General features: G+C 40.3%; 1 protein-coding gene across 2 annotated transcripts in view; it reads right to left on the reverse strand.

The window, feature by feature from the left end:
* Nucleotides 1-3,499: 3,499 nt before the first annotated feature.
* Nucleotides 3,500-18,332, reverse strand: part of CSNK2A1 (casein kinase 2 alpha 1) — a 52,404-nt gene continuing 37,571 nt past the window's right edge. Inside the window, exons 6-13 of one of the 2 annotated variants that reach the window (XM_061208200.1) lie at nt 17,020-17,079; nt 15,446-15,529; nt 10,673-10,783; nt 9,665-9,766; nt 8,065-8,165; nt 7,086-7,234; nt 5,973-6,059; nt 3,500-3,780 (exon numbers count right to left, since the gene is read on the reverse strand). In XM_061208200.1, coding sequence (XP_061064183.1) covers nt 3,665-3,780; nt 5,973-6,059; nt 7,086-7,234; nt 8,065-8,165; nt 9,665-9,766; nt 10,673-10,783; nt 15,446-15,529; nt 17,020-17,079 — 810 coding nt within the window. In that variant the 3' untranslated portion in view covers nt 3,500-3,664. Of the gene's footprint in view, nt 3,781-5,259; nt 5,508-5,972; nt 6,060-7,085; nt 7,235-8,064; nt 8,166-9,664; nt 9,767-10,672; nt 10,784-15,445; nt 15,530-17,019; nt 17,080-18,332 lie in introns of those variants that run through there. The other variant, XM_061208201.1, reaches the window with a different exon arrangement.

Consider the following 18,332-nt stretch of genomic DNA (forward strand, 5'->3'; position numbering starts at 1 on the left):
TGATTTCAACTTTTCAACTGTGGTTAAATGAGAAAGAATAAATGAAAATTCAAGTATATACTGTTGTAGAATTCACTCATTTGACATTAATAAGCATGTAAACTCTGTTTCACCTCTTTTACCAGCCCTTTTGGTAGTTTCTACGAAAGCTGCCAAATATGTTCCCATTTGCTCACCAGCATACCTTCATTCCAGGCACCAAGACTGCACGTTGCCTCCTGCACTGGAGGTCTCTCCAAGGCTGACCTTCCACAGGGCTTACTGCCATTCACTGAGCACTGGTCTTTTCTGCTAACAAACCAACTGTCTCCATGGACCTCTGTATTTACGCACCAACTCAAACTTTCTAAAATCGGTGTCAGAGCTGAAAAGGAACTCAGAAGACATCTCATCCAGTCTCCCCTGACTGAACACACACTGGTCCCAAGAGAGCCAGAGGAGAGATCATACTGTGAATTACTTGCGAAGTCAGGGCCAAGGACTAATCCCCCATACCAGGGGCCAGGGGTATTAGGTTGAACAAGGGCATAACAGGTGCTAGACACTTGACATTTACTCTCATTTAATCCCAAAGAAGCAGTGGCTCCATTTTATAGATGATGAAACAGATCCAGAAGTAACTTGCCAAGTAGCCAAGTATGTGACGAGGGCAGGAATGAAACCAGTCCTGTTTAGCAACAACATCATGTTCTCTTCACTGTATCTCAATGTCAAAAACTCCTACACTTCAGTGCTCCTCAACCAACCTTAATTCATCCCATTTCACATCTCCATCAGCCCAGTATTAAATTCAAAGCACTTGAGAACTAAGCCATCTATCACACACACGGTGTCGGTTGGAGAAGCATATTGCTCAGGCTGCAGGGACATTTCATTTGTTTAAATGTTTTTATTTAAAAAAAATTAAAGACCTTCATGGCACAACTTCTTCCCAGCACAGTTATGTTTTAGTTATACCAAATACAATACAATTACAACCAATAAATCATCAAGGTGGGGAGGGGGAACTTACGACTTCAAACTTAAAAGGGGGGAGGGAGCACTTCAAAGTTAAAAAAATACTTAAAGAACCTTTCAGAGTAATTGCCAACACAACTGTCTTAGATTGGCTTTCCATTTCCTGCCATCTAATCAATGCAGACACAGGTAGTGCTGAGAAATGAAGTGTCCCAATACAAGGTATACAGATGAGGTAATTTACAACAACACAGAAGTTGTTACTCTGTAAACCCTTGCCCCCCCCCCATTGGGTCTTTTTTTTTTTTTTTTTTCATGCTTCTGCAGTGACTCCCTAAGTAGCATTTTAAATACTTCTATTTCTTTTAAAAGGCTCTCAGAGTCCTCTGCATTCACCTTACGTTTCTTGCAAGGTCTGATGCATGTTAGGAGGTCCAGCTGTTTGCAGCTCCCCACATCAGCCTCAGCTACACCTAGGTTCTCTGAGCTACAAGGGTGGGATGTGAAGTCTTGATTTACAACCCTCCTCCCCACCTCAAAAGAAATAATTCATCAGTCATAAGTGTCCTGTTCAAATCACAATCCAGTGCAAACATAATCTCAAACTGCATCTCTGGCACATCTGGTGCTTTGAGGTTCTGCACAAATTCAACATGGTAACCCCCACAGCATTCTAGGGCATAAAAGGGTCGAGAACAATAAATATCCACTGTTAAGTGGCCACGAAGAAGATCACCCTGCCACATAGTCAGAATGTTTTCCCTATGGTTGAGAAGCATTATAAAAGGAGGCTTTAAGCTTCCTCTAAAGTTTACCATTATATTCACTAAAGCCACCACCTTTGATAAAGTTACTAGAGCTAAGATGGGTTACAAAGTTAGATAAGTTCATTAAATTCAACTCCTCAAACAATTATGTTTATCTATGACGCCCAGGTGAGAAAGACTTGTGAATCTATAAAGGTAGGAGAATGGGGAACTAAGACTTCAGGCCTTAAAATATGTTGGAAGAATTTTTCCTAGTCCCCACAAGCAGCTACGGTAATGAAGCAACAGGAGAAAATACAGAGCTGATGGTTTTGCTGTTGTGCTTAAAAAACTAGGCTTCCTCAGTGAAGCACCTGATAAACTTAGGTGGCTGGATTACAGTGGAAAATCCACTTTACACAAAAACACACAAAAACTGGCGACTTTTCCCATCCCCAATCCCTGCACTGCTGAGACACAAAATGAATTTATGGCAAAGGATCCTTAATCCCCAGAGACGCTTTGGCTTGTGGAGCTTTTTTAAGGCCTCTCTGCCTGCCCGGTACCATGGGTTGAACGAGGATTGTATAAAAATGGGGGCCTTGGGAAGCCTCCACGGTACAGGGCTGCAGGCCCCTCAGATGTGAACGTGAGCCACCCACCCAGCGAGACCTTTACACAGGGAACTTAAATCTAACCTTGATAAATAAAACCAAACGTTTATTTACACCAAAGAATTCCAACACTGGATCTTTCACATATGAAGGACAAAGTATTATATATATACACACAGCAAGGGGTGGCAGGGCTGTAACAAGAGAGTTTAGTTTTCCCACAATTACAGGTCTACCACTTCAGTTTCACTGGAGATAGTGGCTCTGCTCCTACCTCTCAGGTACATTTACAAGACTGAGGGGCAGGTCTTCTCAATGGATGGCATGTGAGGGAAGGGGAAGGTAGGAGGAAAAGAAGGTAGAAAGCTTAAAATAAAATGCAGTGGCCACATCTCTCATTAGCTCTTCAAGAGTTACTAGCATGAAACCAACATAGACAATGTTTTTTTCTTTTGTAAAAAGCAATAATTATACCCAGTAACTAACTGAATTCAAAAGGGCCAAGTCAAAGAAAACTGAAATAGATTTTGCCTTCCCCCTCCTACCAGCTATAGAGCATGTTGGGAGATGAAAGGGGAAGAGGACCAAGGTAAGGAGCCTGGGAGGGACGGTATTAAAGTTTTAAACTGAACTGAAACTAAATTTTAAGTGAGTTGGATTTAGGTTAGGTCAATAAGACATGATTCATACTGAACAGACGTTTTCAGGACCTGTCTGCACTTTCGGTAGATTTTCAGCATCTCAGTGTAACTAAGACATATTTCCACTAGATTCACCAGTATAACCCCACTGAAGCACTCTTGGAGTAAAGTGATGTAAGTGACTAGCAGTACACTGCTCTTATAGGTTGGGTCCTTCCTTCCTCCTTCCTTCCCACCTCCCTTCAAGAAGCTACATTTTTGTAATCTCTGGAGGAGAGCATGAAATACAAACCCCTCAAAGTGTGGGATGGTAGGGGAGCAATGGTGGGCATGGGAAGAAATCTCCACCCAAACGCAGCAGCCAGAATTGAGGCTGGTTTATCTTTGTTCTTTAGTGATGAGGAACTGAATTTGGAAGGGGAGAAAAAAATTTGTCCGTGAAATATTCCACCTGCAGATAATTTTTCAGGGAATCCCCTGAGTTATGAAAAGTTCGAGTTAAAAAAAAAGAGAAAAAAAAAGAAAAAAAAGAATATCAGCCTATTATAATTTTTTTTTTATGACTGAACTACTATAAATCCACAAGCAACGGTTCAGACACGGTGCTTCTGAAGTATTTCACCCCTCCCCGCCAGGCGCAAGCTGCATCAAGGGAGTAAGTGGACTCCCCAACCTCTGCTCAGGCATCAGGAGACAGAAGGGGCCATTACTGCTGAGCACCAGCGGCAGCTGGAACAGGCATCCCGAGGGGGTTGGCAGCAGCAATCACTGGTGAGCCTGCCAGAGGTCCAAGGGGTGAAGGGGTTGGCACTGAAGAAATCCCTGAAAGACAACAGCTGACAGTGAGCTAGAGACACTAACCATGGAAATCTTAGTCACCAGTTTTTCAGAGCACCTATCGCAAAAGTGACACAAATTCTCATTTTATTAAAGGCCTCTCAGATTTTTACAAAGTAAATCTAATTTCAAATTAAATCTTCACAAATTAAAATGACAAGCTCCAATAAATTTAGTAGACAGGTAAAGAAATCTAAGTTTGGAGAGTTTAAGCAGTTCGTCCAAGGTGCATGGCTAGCAAGTGGCATCTATGCTTGGATTCCAACCCAAGCCTGTCTAGGGCAGCATGTCCAACCAAACTTTATGCTCTGTAATCTGTACTAACATGATGGCCACTAGCCATATGTGACTGTTGAGCACTTGCAATGTGGCTAGTGTAGCTAAGCAACTGATTTTAAAATTTTATTTGATTTCAGTTACTTTAAATAGCCACATGTGGCTAGTCACTATGAACTGAACAGTAGAAGGCTGGAGTCAAAGCTCATGCTCATGACCACATTCCCTAGTTAGCCAGCATTTTCAGTGCAGAAAGGATCATTTCTCATTTGTAAACTAAAATAGTGTTTTAGGATTTACTTCCATTTAGTTTCTTCCACCCATGATCAGACTACCTGTTAGACTGCCCTCAATCAGCTAGTTCTTTACATTTTCAAAATGTTATATATTTTCTGAATAGCTAATATAGTTACATGACTCAAAAATAGCTGAAAAGAGTATACAGTGAGAATTCTGCCTTGCCCTGTCACTTGGCCAACTTATGGCACCACTTTTGGGGTGTATCCTTCCAGAAATATTTTATGCATATACTTAAATATAATTTTATAAAAATATGCATATAAGAATCACATATAAGAATGTGATTATATATTCTTGCCCATTCCTGGTCTTGGACATGGTCCTGCATCTTGCTTTCTTCATTTAACATTACTACTTTGGAGTTGAAACTAGACAAGAACACGAAACACTCATTCTTTTCTCTAGCCATACAGCATTCCACTGAATGGATGCCCTGTAATTCATTTTATCAGTTCCCTACTCTACACGGAGCTGTTTTTAATGTTCTTTGATTACAGATAAGGCTAGAATGAGTAACCTTGGACATATATCATTTTGCACGTTGGCATGATACCCAGAGGATAAACTCTAGAAGGCAGCTAGTTCTTTAAAAAAAGAATTCAGACAACAGCAATTCTTTGAGGGTGTCTGAGTAAGTGCCCTCACGATCATGAGTATATCCATGTGGATGCTGCCTACATATATAATTCTTAGGGGACAGGTCTATGGTTTCTTTTGGGTAATTGTGGTTTCTGGGTAAAAACTCGCTCTAAATCATGACTCAACAACATTAAAGATAATTTCATATAAACCATTATAATTTACTAGGCACACTGTAGTTGCTCTGGAAAAACTCAGAGAACCATTCTTTTTTTAATTAATTAATTTTATTTATTTTATTTTTGGCTGTGTTGGGTCTTTGTTGCTGTGCGCGGGCTTTTCTCTAGTTGCAGCAAGCGGGGGCTACTCTTTGTTGCGGTGCGCGGGCTTCTCATTGCAGTGGCTTCTCTTGTTGCGGAGCACGGGCTCTAGGCGCACAGGCTTCAGTAGTTGTGGCTCGCGGGCTCTAGAGTGCAGGCTCAGTAGTTGTGGCTCACGGGCTTAGTTGCTCTGCAGCATGTGGGATCTTCCTGGACCAGGGCTCGAACCCATGTCCTCTGCATTGGCAGGCAGATTCTTAGCCACTGCGCCTCCAGGGAAGCCCGAGAACCATTCTTATACGCATATATACCCATGTACAAACCCCATCTCTACTCTCCCTCATTTTCTTAATCTTGTTTCTGAGGACAGCATCACCTACTGTCACTCTAACCTGTGAGATGAAAGGATCTCTTTACTCTTCATGGCTTGTTGAGACTTTCAAGTCCCAAATAATTTCTGTGATTCTGGCCTAGAAGAGACTGTTGATACTCTTACTCAAGGCAGGGCCATTAAGGTATACCAGGTTTCAAAAGCATCCTGAAACCTGGTGGGGAGAGCCATACAGGTCAGTATGTCAATAAGGTAATCATTATAGAGAAGAAGGAGGGCCACAGAAATCAGGTCACAAAGAGGGAGCAAAATTAAGAATGATAACTGACTTCTATCTTTTTTTAAAAAAATAAATTTACCAATGAACTGACCTGACATCATACTGGCGCTGCTGACAGGCGTACTGCCCCCTGGCATGCTAGATGAGCCCATTCGAGCCTGGTCCTTCACAACAGTGTCTAGAAAAGAGACAAAAAGGTTAGATTTTGTTATGCTTGAAGGATTAAACTAATGGTCTGGGGCCTTAAAGCAGTCATCCTCATTCTTTACATTTTATTTATATTCCATATTATTCCCTTAGTAATAGAATTAAGATGTCAACTACCTTCACTATGAATTGAACAAGCAATACAAAACAGAACTATCTTTCCTGTCAAACTGTGGTAAAGGCCAACTACTAAACTAAATAGTAGGAAAAGGAGGTAATTATCCATAGTAGAGCTAATTTAAAACAAAACCAATCCTGTTAGAGTTTAATGACATAATACAATCTACCCTTACCCAGACAGAAATATATTATCAGAGTGAATTGGTTTTACTGCAGTTCACAGCTTGGTGCCAAATAGGCCAAAACTACAGGCTTGTGCAAATTAGTGCTATGACCACAGACTTCACTCTACATCTCCATCAGCCTTTCAGTCTGCTTCAGGTACAGGAGACTGAGCAAGAGTGTAATTGATTCACTAAAATACCATCCCACCACTCCCCAAGGAACAACCCAACACAGTGAGGATGGGGTGCAGCTAAGTAGCATTTTCACTCATGACAGCAGTTAGCTATACTCACAAACCTAGGTCAAGGTGTTCATACAATAAGGTTTTCAAGGCTTTTTGGCTCTCTCCAACAAATGATTAACAAGAGACAGGACAGATACAGGGCTGTATGTTCTAATCCAACCACTCCAGACTAGCCACTGAGAAGTGTCACCCACACAGTAAGAAAAGCAATTTATTTAGGAGTGATCATGAGTCAGGTACTCTGTTAGATAAGAATCCTCTCAACAATCATGGTCCCCACTGAAGAAACCAAGGCTCATTGTGGGTGAAGTAACTTTGCAGCAAGCTAAGTACAGGAGGTTGGAATTCCAATTCTGTTCTGTAGGGCTCTGGGCCCAGAGTTTTCTTCACAGCATATATTCTCCCCTGCCTGGTACAATCTACTGGGCAGGCCTGCACAGGCTCCGTGGACTGAACAGCTGCACTCACAGAAATAGGGGTGCTCCATGGCCTCTCTTGCGGTGAGCCGTGACTGGTGGTCGTACCGCAGCAGCTTGTCCAGGAAATCCAAGGCCTCAGGGCTGACAAGGTGCTGGTTTTCACTGTGGACAAAGCGTTCCCATCGCTTACGGGAATGTCTGCAGAGCCAAAAGGGGGAATGAGAAATGGACGAAGGGGCAGAGAAGCCCAACATTTCACTCCTACATTTTCCTTAGTGGCTAGGATTCCAGCCAATCACAAGAGAAATAAAAACTCAAGAGACTAGTCTTACACCGCTCTGCCACTGCAGAGACAACAAAGCTAATTGGAGAGACTGGAAATAGCAGTGTTGCAGAAAAGAGAAATCTGGGTCCCCACAATTTTATGAAACATAATTCAGGTTACTTTACAGGACTGAATGCTCCTGCACAGCAAGGAGGGTCAGGTGGCTGGGCTAACCAGGCTTCCCTCCCCATCCCCCACACCCCCTTTCCTGGCATCTCTGCCACTTGGCCAGCAAAAGCCTTTGTATCAAGAAAGTCCACCTCTTCCTGTTAAGTGGTGAATGAGTTAGTATTGTGTCTAGTCACTATTTTTAGAGTCTGTTGTTTGCACATCAGTCTTGAAGCATGTACTTATTCTATGACTATTTCTTTCTCTTAGAGACAATTCTGTCATTTAGAAAAGCAAGCTGAATCAGGAGATTTTGATTTCTGACTCAACTGTAACCCTTCTACTAGACTCTACATAGTCAGGAATCTTCTGACTACAACCTCCACACTCAGAATCCTGTAAGTGAATCTGGGGAAATGGCCATTCAATCCAATGCTTTTATCACAGGCCTGCCTATGCAGCATTCTGTAGCAGTGGACCAGAGATACCTCAGCAGTCTTGGCAAAGAGAACATAACTATTCTGGGGATCCAAAGTACCAGTTTACACCCAAACTGCTTAAGGCACAGATGCATAGATTTTATTTTGTGACTTACCTGCCTAAGATATCGTTAAAACGTGGATCTAATTCAATGTTGTATTTGTCAATATAGTCATATAAATCTTCTGTCCCCAGAACCTTGGCTATCCTCACCAACTAGGATTGAAGAAGACAAAACCCACACCAAAAGCATATTATATGATTAAGTCAACAATTAACCATGACTGAATTAACAGAACGGGATCATCATGGCTACAGGTATGAATGTTACACCCAATTTACTTCAAATTTTTTTGCACAACTTGAATGGATTTCCACATAACGTTTCCTAAATTATTACTGATGTGAATGTATCAAACAGAAAAAGCAAACCACTTTATAACCTGCTTCCTTCCTTCTGGTGATGTCTTATTTTTCCCCTTACAACCCAGCTGAAGATGTCACTTCCTTTGGGAAGCTCCCCCCCAACCCCATATACTCAGACCACTCATTCCCATTACAACTGTCTTTTGTATCTTGTCTACACTTCTACCCTGACATTTACTACTGTAACTTACTTTGTTATATGTTTGGTTCCCTTACTAGATAGACTAAGAAGAACTTTTGAGATGAGGGGCTATTCTTTCTTTTTGTCTATATTCCTCAATTCTGCATGGCACCTGATAAAGAGTTGCTGATTTTAACTGAATTCACATGGTATTCTTCGACTCATGAAAAATGGTCATCATATGTATATAACATTCTTGAAATGATAAAATTGTAGAAATGGAGATTACAACAGAGAAGCATGAAAGAGGGGGAGGGGAAGGTGGTGCGACTATAAAAGGGCAAATGAAGGATCCTTGAGGTGACAGAGATCTTCTGTATCTTGGTTGTACTGATATCAACATCCTGGTTGTGATACTGTACATAGTTTCGCAAAAGTTATATTAGGGGGAAGCTGGATAAAAGGCACACCATATTTCTCTGTATTAATTCTTACAACTTCACATGAATTTACATTATCTCAAAATAAAGTTTAATTAAAAAAAAAAGTCATTGTGCTCAAACAAGGCAACAGTACCTTCCACAAGGCCCTAGAATCATTCCAGGTTCCCTTGAATGAAATGGCCCCTTGATCTACAAGGGGAAGTGCAGCTAGTATAAAAAATACCATCTATATTTCTACTGACATACATCAACTCAATCCGTATGACGAGACAAAAGGATCACAGAAATACCACATATAAACCAACATGTTGGAGAAAACATTCCTAACCCTAATGAAAGCTCACATTAGGAGATTCTAAGGTAATATCCTATATTTTAAACCATTATTCTTTGAGTTGTAAAATATTTCCTAAAACATGTATATACAAGTATATCTCACAATTAAACAAGCAATGCAAAGGAAAAACTCTAATTTCAAAAAGCTAAACCAATAGTTCCCAAGACACTAATCTGAGGATCAATGTCAGGTTGGCTGACAAGCCATTAATTGAAAATTATTCTAGGGTCCCACTCTCAGATTCTAACTTATTAATTTAATAGCTCTCAGGTGGGGGGGCTAGGCATCTGTATTTTAGCAAGATCCACTGCAGTTTCTAATGGGTAAGCAGATCTGGCCATCACTAGGTAAGACCAGTAAATTTCCTAATAGGAACAACGTATATCACCTGATCATAATTGTCATGTCCATGGAAAAATGGCTCCTTCCGGAAGATCATACTTGCCAGCATACAACCCAAGCTCCACATATCCAAACTATAATCATACATCTGCATTAAAGAAAATGTCGTCATCACACATGAAATGACAAGAATGAATCCTGTCACTTCAAATTTTTTTAGAAAAGCTTATTAAAAACAAACCACTCCACTGACTTAAAGTCCAAATACCAAAAACATGTTTTTCTTCTATGCATTCCCACCCATGCTCCCCCACCCTCTCATTTTAAATCTGTACATACTATTTTGAATTACTTTCTTCACTTACATAAGAACACCCCAATTGTCAGCCTATGGAAACCTTTTAATGTGTATCATTTTTTTATTGCATGAATGCTTCAGAATTTAATCTTTAACTTCCCCTACAACAGGATAGTGTTGTTTTTCACCATTATAAATAATGTTGTAAAGAATATTTTTATGTATAAAATGTTTTTTGAACTCAGGGTTATATCCTCAAGACCCCAGAAAAGAAATTTCTAGGACAGAGTCTGAACTTTTTAAGGTATCTGATAATAACACCTGGGAGGACTGGGGCAGGAAAGGTATTCCCAAGGATTTTGTTTCCGTGAGAAGAGTGCTTTCTTTTCTTTTTTGGTAGAGGGAAGGTCTGTATCTAGATATAATTTAAGAAGAGAACATTTTTTTTGTTTACTTTTAAGATTGGTTAAATCTAGCTTACAATTCTCAAACTAGCTGTGTAATTTCTGATTAGAAAAAGTGTCTTTCTCTTCAGTTAGGATCAAATGCAGATCTATTTATATTCTACTGACATTATGACAATACAAACATAAGTTGTGGCAGATGAATTGAAGTGATTCATATTTTACATTCATATAAAAGGGATAACCATGGATGTGCATAAATGGCCTACTCAAAAGTGCAAAATGACATTTTTTGCAAATTATGTGCAAAATAAACACAGGACCAAAATTTTATCTGCCCTCCTCTTCTCACCTGATAGTCTACAAGTAGCTCAGGACCTTTGAAATATCGGGAAGCAACTCGGACGTTATATTCTTGGCCAGGATGGTAAAACTCAGCCAAACCCCAGTCTATTAGCCGTAGCTGAAAGAAAAAGATAATAAATGAGTGACTTTATCTTTTAAGTTACCCCTCACACTGTCATTAGAGTACTTTTTTTTTTTGGCTGCGCTGTGCAGCTTGTGGGATTTTAGTTCCCTGACCAGGGATTAAACCCGGGCCCTCGGCAGTGAGAGCGCAGAGTCCTAACCACTGGACCACCAGGGAATTCCCTAGAATAATCTTTTAAAAAATAACAGCCATGTCACTCTCTATTGAAACCCCTTCAGTGACCACCTATTGCATTTAGGATGAAAATAAAACTTCTTAGCTTGACATACAGGGTTCTCTCCAGGATCTAATTCCTTTGCTCTAGTGAGACTACAGTTCCTGAAAAATACAATCTCATTTTGTGCTTCTGCAAATTTCTTTTTTTTTTTTTAGTAATTTTTTTTTAACATCTTTATTGGAGTATAATTGCTTTACAATGGTGTGTTAGTTTCTGCTTTATAACAAAGTGAATCAGTTATACATATACATATGTCCCCATATCTCTTCCCTCTTGCATCTTCCTCCCTCCCACCCTCCCTATCCTACCCCTCTAGGTGGTCACAAAGCACCGAGCTGATCTCCCTGTGCTATGCGGCTGCTTGCAAATTTCTTAAACTGCTCATCTGACTAGAATGTCTCCACTATTCAATCTAGACTCCTATTGTGGTGAACACCTCATCTTTTGAGTTATTTAAGTTAGCTCCTTTAATGAAGTCTTTTCTAATTATGCAAATAGAAGCAACTGTTGTCTTTGATATGCCCCCCTGCCCAACCAACCTCAGATAAATTTCTTTAATAGAACCTACTACAGCTCTTTACTGAATATTTGTTTGCTACCTTTTTAAAAAATATGGACTGGGGACTTCCCTGGTGGCGCAGTGGTTAAGAATCTGCCTGCCAATACAGGGGACATGGGTTCGATCCCTGGCCTGGGAAGATCCCACATGCCACGGAGCAACTAAGCCCGTGCGCCACAACTACTGAGCCTGCACTCTAGAGCCCTCGAGCCACAACTACTGAGCCCGCATGCCACAACTACTGAAACCCATGTGCCTAGAGCCCATGCTCTGCAACGAGAGATCACCGCAATGTGAAGCCCACACACCACAATGAAGAGTAGCCCCTGCTTGCCACAACTAGAGGAAGCCGCGCATAAGAACAAAGACCCAATGCAGACAAAAATAAATAAATAAAATAAATTTATTTAAAAAAAAAGAAACTGAGTAAAGAAGGAAACGTTTTTAAAAAAAATATGGACGGTAAGATCCTTGAGGGTAGGGACTGTTTTATTCACTTTTGCTAATTTTTAGAATTCAATGTAATGCCCAGTACACAGGAGAAAAGCTAAAAATATTTACTGAGTGAATGCGGTAAGAGAAAAGCCACACAAAACAGCTCTTACCAAAATGTATCCTGAAAGTGGAAACAGTAGTAGCAACGACAAGAGGCAACCGTAGCAACTATACCCCAATTAAAAAAAAAAAGGCAACCTTATTTGCCCTTCATGTGCAAACCATGACCATGATTTGAAGTGTGAGCAGTAGGGTCTGAGTAATGCCTGACTGCTCCAGCACTGTCTCCAAAAGTTCACTGTTAATTAGGTTCAGTGTCTTCTTTTAGTAAACAAAGGGAAATATAACAAAAGGTATGAAAGAAAATATAACTTTTTTATCATCTTTCTCTTCAGCCTCTTAATATCAGTGCTCCAGAGCTGTCCCTGAGCTTTCTGTCTTACCAATAAGTATTCCCAGATGATTATTTCTGGTCTTGTGGCTTCACACACAGTATCTCTGCTTTTCCCACCTATACTCTCTAGCCCACACATATCACCAGCCATCTCTCTGTGATCACCTAACAGACATCTCAAAACTAAACCTCTGATAATTCCCTGCAAAACCTGTTTCTCCCACAGATTCTTCCTCCTCTGTTACCTTCCATTTATCCTGTCATTCAGGTCAAAAACTTTTCACTCTGGACTCTTGTCTCCCTTCCACCCCAAGTCTAATCTGTCAACAAATCCTGTTGGCTCTACCGTATTCTGACCATATCATCACATCCACTGCCATTGCTCCGGTCCATGCCATCACCAATCTCTGATTTACTGCAATAGCTGCTTTTCTTAACTGGTCTACCTTTCACTTTTACCCTCAATTCTCCACACAGGAACCAGGATGATCCTTTTAAAAAGTATTTTTATTTAAAAATGATTATAAATTCATAGGAATTTGGAGATGTTCTGTGTACCCTTCACCAGTTCCCCTGATGGCAATATCTTACGTAACTATAGCACAATATCAAAACCAGGAAACTGACAATTCAGAGACCTTTCTTTTTCAGCAGTTTTACATGCATAAGTGTGTATATAGTACTACACAATTTTATCACATGTGCAGCTTCATATAGCTTACACCACAAGATAAAGGACATCACCACAAGATAAAGGACATCACCACAAACGTCCTTTGCGCTATACCTTCCTCTCACTTTCTAACTCCTGGTAACCTCTCTGTTTTCCAACTCTATCATTTTGAGAGTATTATAGAAATGGAACCATCCGTTTAACTTTTTGAGACTGCTTTTTTTCACTCAGCATGAGACCCATCCAAGCTGTTTCATTATCAATAGTTCTTACTAATCAGTAACAATACTACATGGTATAGATACACCAGAGTTTGATGAATCATTTATGCACTGAAGGTTTTTGTGTGGACGTAAGTCTTTGTTTCTCTGGGATAAATGTCACTGCTGGATTGTTTATAGCTTTTAAAGAAAATGACAAACTATAAAACAATAGTTTGACATTTTCCAAAATGAGTATGCCACTTGACATTCCCACCAGCAATGTATGAAAGATTGAGTTACCCTGCATCCTTGTCCGTATTTGGAACTGTCACTATTTTTTATTTTAGCTGTTCTAATAGATGCGTAGTGAACTTTTAAATACGCAAGTGAGAACTTACCAACCCTCTGCTCAAATCCTGCAAAACCCCTGTGTCTTCGGAGAAAAGGCTTGACAGTGATCTTCCAGGTTTTGCATGATCTGGTTCTATTTATCTCTCTGATCTCCTTTCCTTCCCCTCTTCCCCGTGCTCATTCTATCCCAGCTCTATCCTTGTGCTGTTCCAACACGCCAGGCACATTCTTGTCTCAGGGGTTTACATCTGCTATATCCTCTTCCCGAGACTGCATGGTTGATTCCCTTCAAGTGTTCTCCAAAACGTCACCTTCCTAATAAAACCTTCTCCTTACCACCTTGTTTAAAATTGCAACACCCTCTGCCACTCCCTATTCCTGTTTTATTTTTTCTTCCACATCACTTTTAACTTTCTATCGTACCAGTCTCCCCCAGATGTGAGCTCCTATGGACAAGAATTTTTTATCTATTTTTGTCTCACACATATATCCCCAGCCTCCAGAACAATACCTATTACATAGTGTGTGCTTAAAAGAATACTAACTGAATGAACAAATCACCTGTATCCCCAAAGCCTACAACAGAGAGCCATCACTGCATAAAAGGTGGGCTTGGGTCACCTTAAAAAACAGAAATGTAACACTGCAGCTTTCATTAAAAGTACTTGTAGGGGCTTCCCTGGTGGCACAGTGGTTAAGAATCTGCCTGCCAATGCAGGGCACACGGGTTCGAGCCCTGGTCTGGGAAGATCCCACATGCCACGGAGCAAATGGGCCCGTGAGCCACAACTACTGAGCCTGCGTGTCTGGAGCCCGTGCTCCGCAACGGGAGAGGCCACGACAGTGAGAGGCCCGCGCACCGCGATGAAGAGTGGCCCCCACTCGCCGCAACTGGAGAAAGCCCTAACACAGAAACGAAGACCCAACACACCCATAAATAAATAAATTTAAAAAAAAAAAAAAAAAAAAAAAAAAGTACTTGTAGAGCTCAGGGGCCTCATGATACTTGCTAATAAGCAGCAGTATTTTCTGAATATTTCATCCATTTCACAACTGTACACACTTAATTCTCACAATAACCTAGTGGCATGCAAGACAAATATTACTTGTATACCCACTGTATAGGTTAAAAAAAAAAAAAAAAAAGAGGCAGATGAGGAGAAAGGCATTTCCCAAGAGAGTAGTTTTTCAATAAATAAGACTAGAAACCAGGTTCCCTGCCAAAACTAATGTTTTACCCACTACACTAATCTGTTTTCTTTTTGATAGGAATATGAATGAATGAATAATGTTTTAATCATTGTGATTTTTTAAAAAAAATTTTTATTCTAGTTGATTGACAATGTTGTGTTAATTTCTGCTGTAAAGAAAAGTGATTCAGTCATACATATATATACATTCTTTTCCATTAGGGTTTATCACAGGATATTGAATATAGTTCCCTGTGCTATACAGTAGGACCCTGTTGTTTATCTATTCTAGAAACTCCCAGTCCATCCTTCCCCCACCCCGCTCCCCCTTGGCATCCATAGTTTGTTCTCTGTGTCTGTGAGTCTGTTTCATAGATAAGTTCATTAATGTCATATTGTAGATTCCACACTGATTTGTTCATTCATTCATCAAATATTTATTAAGTGCCTAACAGGTACCACGGACTATGACAGATGCTAGGAAAAAAATGTTGAAGATGGGTTGTTAACTCTATCATGTTGATAAATAAGACTTGTCCATCTATCACTTTACCTTTCTGTGCTCATGATCAATCATGACGTTATGGGGCTTTACATCTCTGTGCATAATCCCCATGCTGTGACAATAATCCAGGGCCTGTGGGAGAAAGGTAAGAAAGGAAAGCGTTAGCTTGTATAAGAGCGATTTTTTAGTTAAAGTCCCTTACCTTTTCCTCCACAGTTTTCCTTCTAGCCTCACAACACTCCTGAGAGTCAAAGTAAGGACAATCACTTCCGCAGGTATTTTTTAGAGACTTGTGCAAACCCATGCATGGCCTCTAAACTTCAAATCCTGTTCTTGCACAGTTGTTTCAACATCCTTTTTGTTAAAAAGACTCAAAGCGTACACCAATTACATGACTTCCAATTTCTCCCCCTTACCCAAAGCCTGGATTATTTTCACAAACATGAGCCCCTCAAAAGAAGAAAACTGATCTGTACTACAAACCTCGTATTCAAAGAACAGTAATTCTTTAGCAGCTAAGAGTCTGCAATAGAGGTCGGCAAACCACGGCCCATGGGCCAAATATGGCCTGCTGCTTGTTTTTGTGAATGCTTAATTGGAACACAGCCACATCTATTTGTTTGCATGTTGCCTGTGGCTGCTTTCATGCTACAACATAAGAGGTGAGTAGTGTGAGAAAGACCCTATGGCCCACAAAGCCAAAAATTTTACCATTTGTCCTTGTAAAGGAGTTTGCCAACTCCTGATTTATGACATCAAACCCAATTTGAAAACCATGTCCAATCTCAAACTAGTGAGTGGCATAACCTCTGGGGCTTGCTAATCCAGGCCTTCAAGTAAGCTGATGTCATTGGCCAAGTTCTTGTCCTTTCTGAAGGGCAACTTGGGTTCCTATGGTTCCCAGGGTTAGGCAAGCATATCCTTAACTTTCGGAAGTCCTGCTTGCCACAAGAATGCATGAGCCAATGGAAAGATCAAATATTTCTGCTGGCATAGCCTCTTCAGGGTACTTCTAAGGTTCAAATGCAGGCTTTATGTCAATCCTCATTTAGTAAGACACTAGCCGACTCTTAGCAATCTTCTTATCTATAAAGCTGATCTTCTGACTACCGGAAGCAATATATTTGGTGATCCCACTTCAGGAATCAAAGTTCATTCTAAATCACCAATCTCTAAGCACAGATTTACATAATCTTTAGGACAATGGCCCTTTGAGGGCTGAGTTAAAGTTTACTGTTTTACTTGTTCAATTTTAAGTGAAATAAAGTATACCAGAAGCCAGTACACCAGGAGTTTTTTTTTTTTTTTTTTTTACAAGTTTTGACAATTTAACTGTAACTTTCGTAAGAGCAAGATAGAGATTACAAATATTTGTTAAGGAGTCCCACCTCTCTTCTAAATACCCCTTCTAAAGCATTATAAATTATATTCTTACTAGACCCTTATTCCATAACCTTTACATCAGCATAAGAATTCTGATGCTACTAATTTATTAAAAATTTATATAAACAGACCCCCAAACCCCATATTTTACAAAGTTATCCCACTGGCTTTTCTACAGTCATTTGGATTATTTAACAAAGGGGAGATCTAAAGATATTTAGTATTCAAGGTTCTCTTACCTTCAGAATCTCATACATGTAAAATCGAATATCATAGTCTGTTAACGTCTGGTACAATTGCTGTTAAAGACAAATGGAACATCTGAGCCATGAAATAGTACTGAAAGGAAGGAAATTTCTCATCCTCATTTGTAGTAATTCAAATCAAGACTGGGCTCATTTACCACTGTTCTAAGATCTGTCTGTTCACCAGTCTCTACTTCTCCAACGTTAACACTAAAGAGATACTTTGGGTCTTTATATATAAAAGTGAAGAATTACTTAAGTTCATATTGCTGAAGCTATAATCTACTTTTGGGAACATACCAATTTACATATGCAACATGCACTGATATACATTTGTAGTTTTTCATTTACCTCCAGATCTTCTCATAAAACACATGTGGGCAAACACATAGCCTCCTTAGTAGGGAACTAATTCACCTTTGGCCTACAGCTACAGGCACTGCAGATCACCAGTGGGTATGCAGATGGATTGCTGCCAAATCTGCTGAGCCAATTTAACAGAACTGTCCCAATTTGAAAGTAAACTCTGAACATGTCATGAAAGTAAACTCTGAACATGTCATGTATCTTTTCCAGTTTCTAAAGAGTTTCAGACTTTAAAAAAAAATGTACATATCATTAAATGGTCAGTGGTGTCCTCTGACAACATTTTCCTTGAAGTTATCATTCTGATTCTAAAACAATTCTTCTTCCTTTTTTCCTCCACTCAGCAAAAGAATTCACTCATTTATTGATACCTAACATTTCTTTTTTTAAATTTATGTATTTATTTATTTTTGGCTGCATTGGGTCTTTGTTGCTGTGCGCGGGCTTTCTCTAGCTGCAGCAAGCGGGGGCTACTCTTCGCTGCAGTGCATGGGCTTCTCACTGCAGTGGCTTCTCTCGTTGCAGAGCACAGGCTCTAAGCACGCGGGCTTCAGTAGTTGTGGCTTGCTGGCTCTAGAGCACAAGCTCAGTAGTTGTGGCGTACGGGCTTAACTGCTCCGTGGCATGTGGGATCTTCCTGGACCAGGGCTCAAACCCGTGTCCCCTGCATTGGCAGGCAGATTCTTAACCACCGCACCACCAGGGAGGTCCCATATACCTAATGATACTGGCCTGGTGCAAAGGCAAGTCAAATACCTTTACAAGTTAAAACCCAAGAGAGTGCCTACATTCTTCTGTTGTGCTGGAGTTGAGAATTGTTGAAATTGGCCAGAAGTCAGAGATATCTGTTGCAGAGGTTTGCGCTTCACCAGAATTTACACTACCCTTCCCCACCCATCTCTTTTTAAGATCTAGAACCCAAAGCTTCTGAGGAATCCTAA

The sequence above is a fragment of the Eubalaena glacialis genome, chromosome 13 (assembly GCF_028564815.1).
Source record: "Eubalaena glacialis isolate mEubGla1 chromosome 13, mEubGla1.1.hap2.+ XY, whole genome shotgun sequence".
NCBI classification, from domain to species: Eukaryota; Metazoa; Chordata; class Mammalia; order Artiodactyla; family Balaenidae; genus Eubalaena; species Eubalaena glacialis.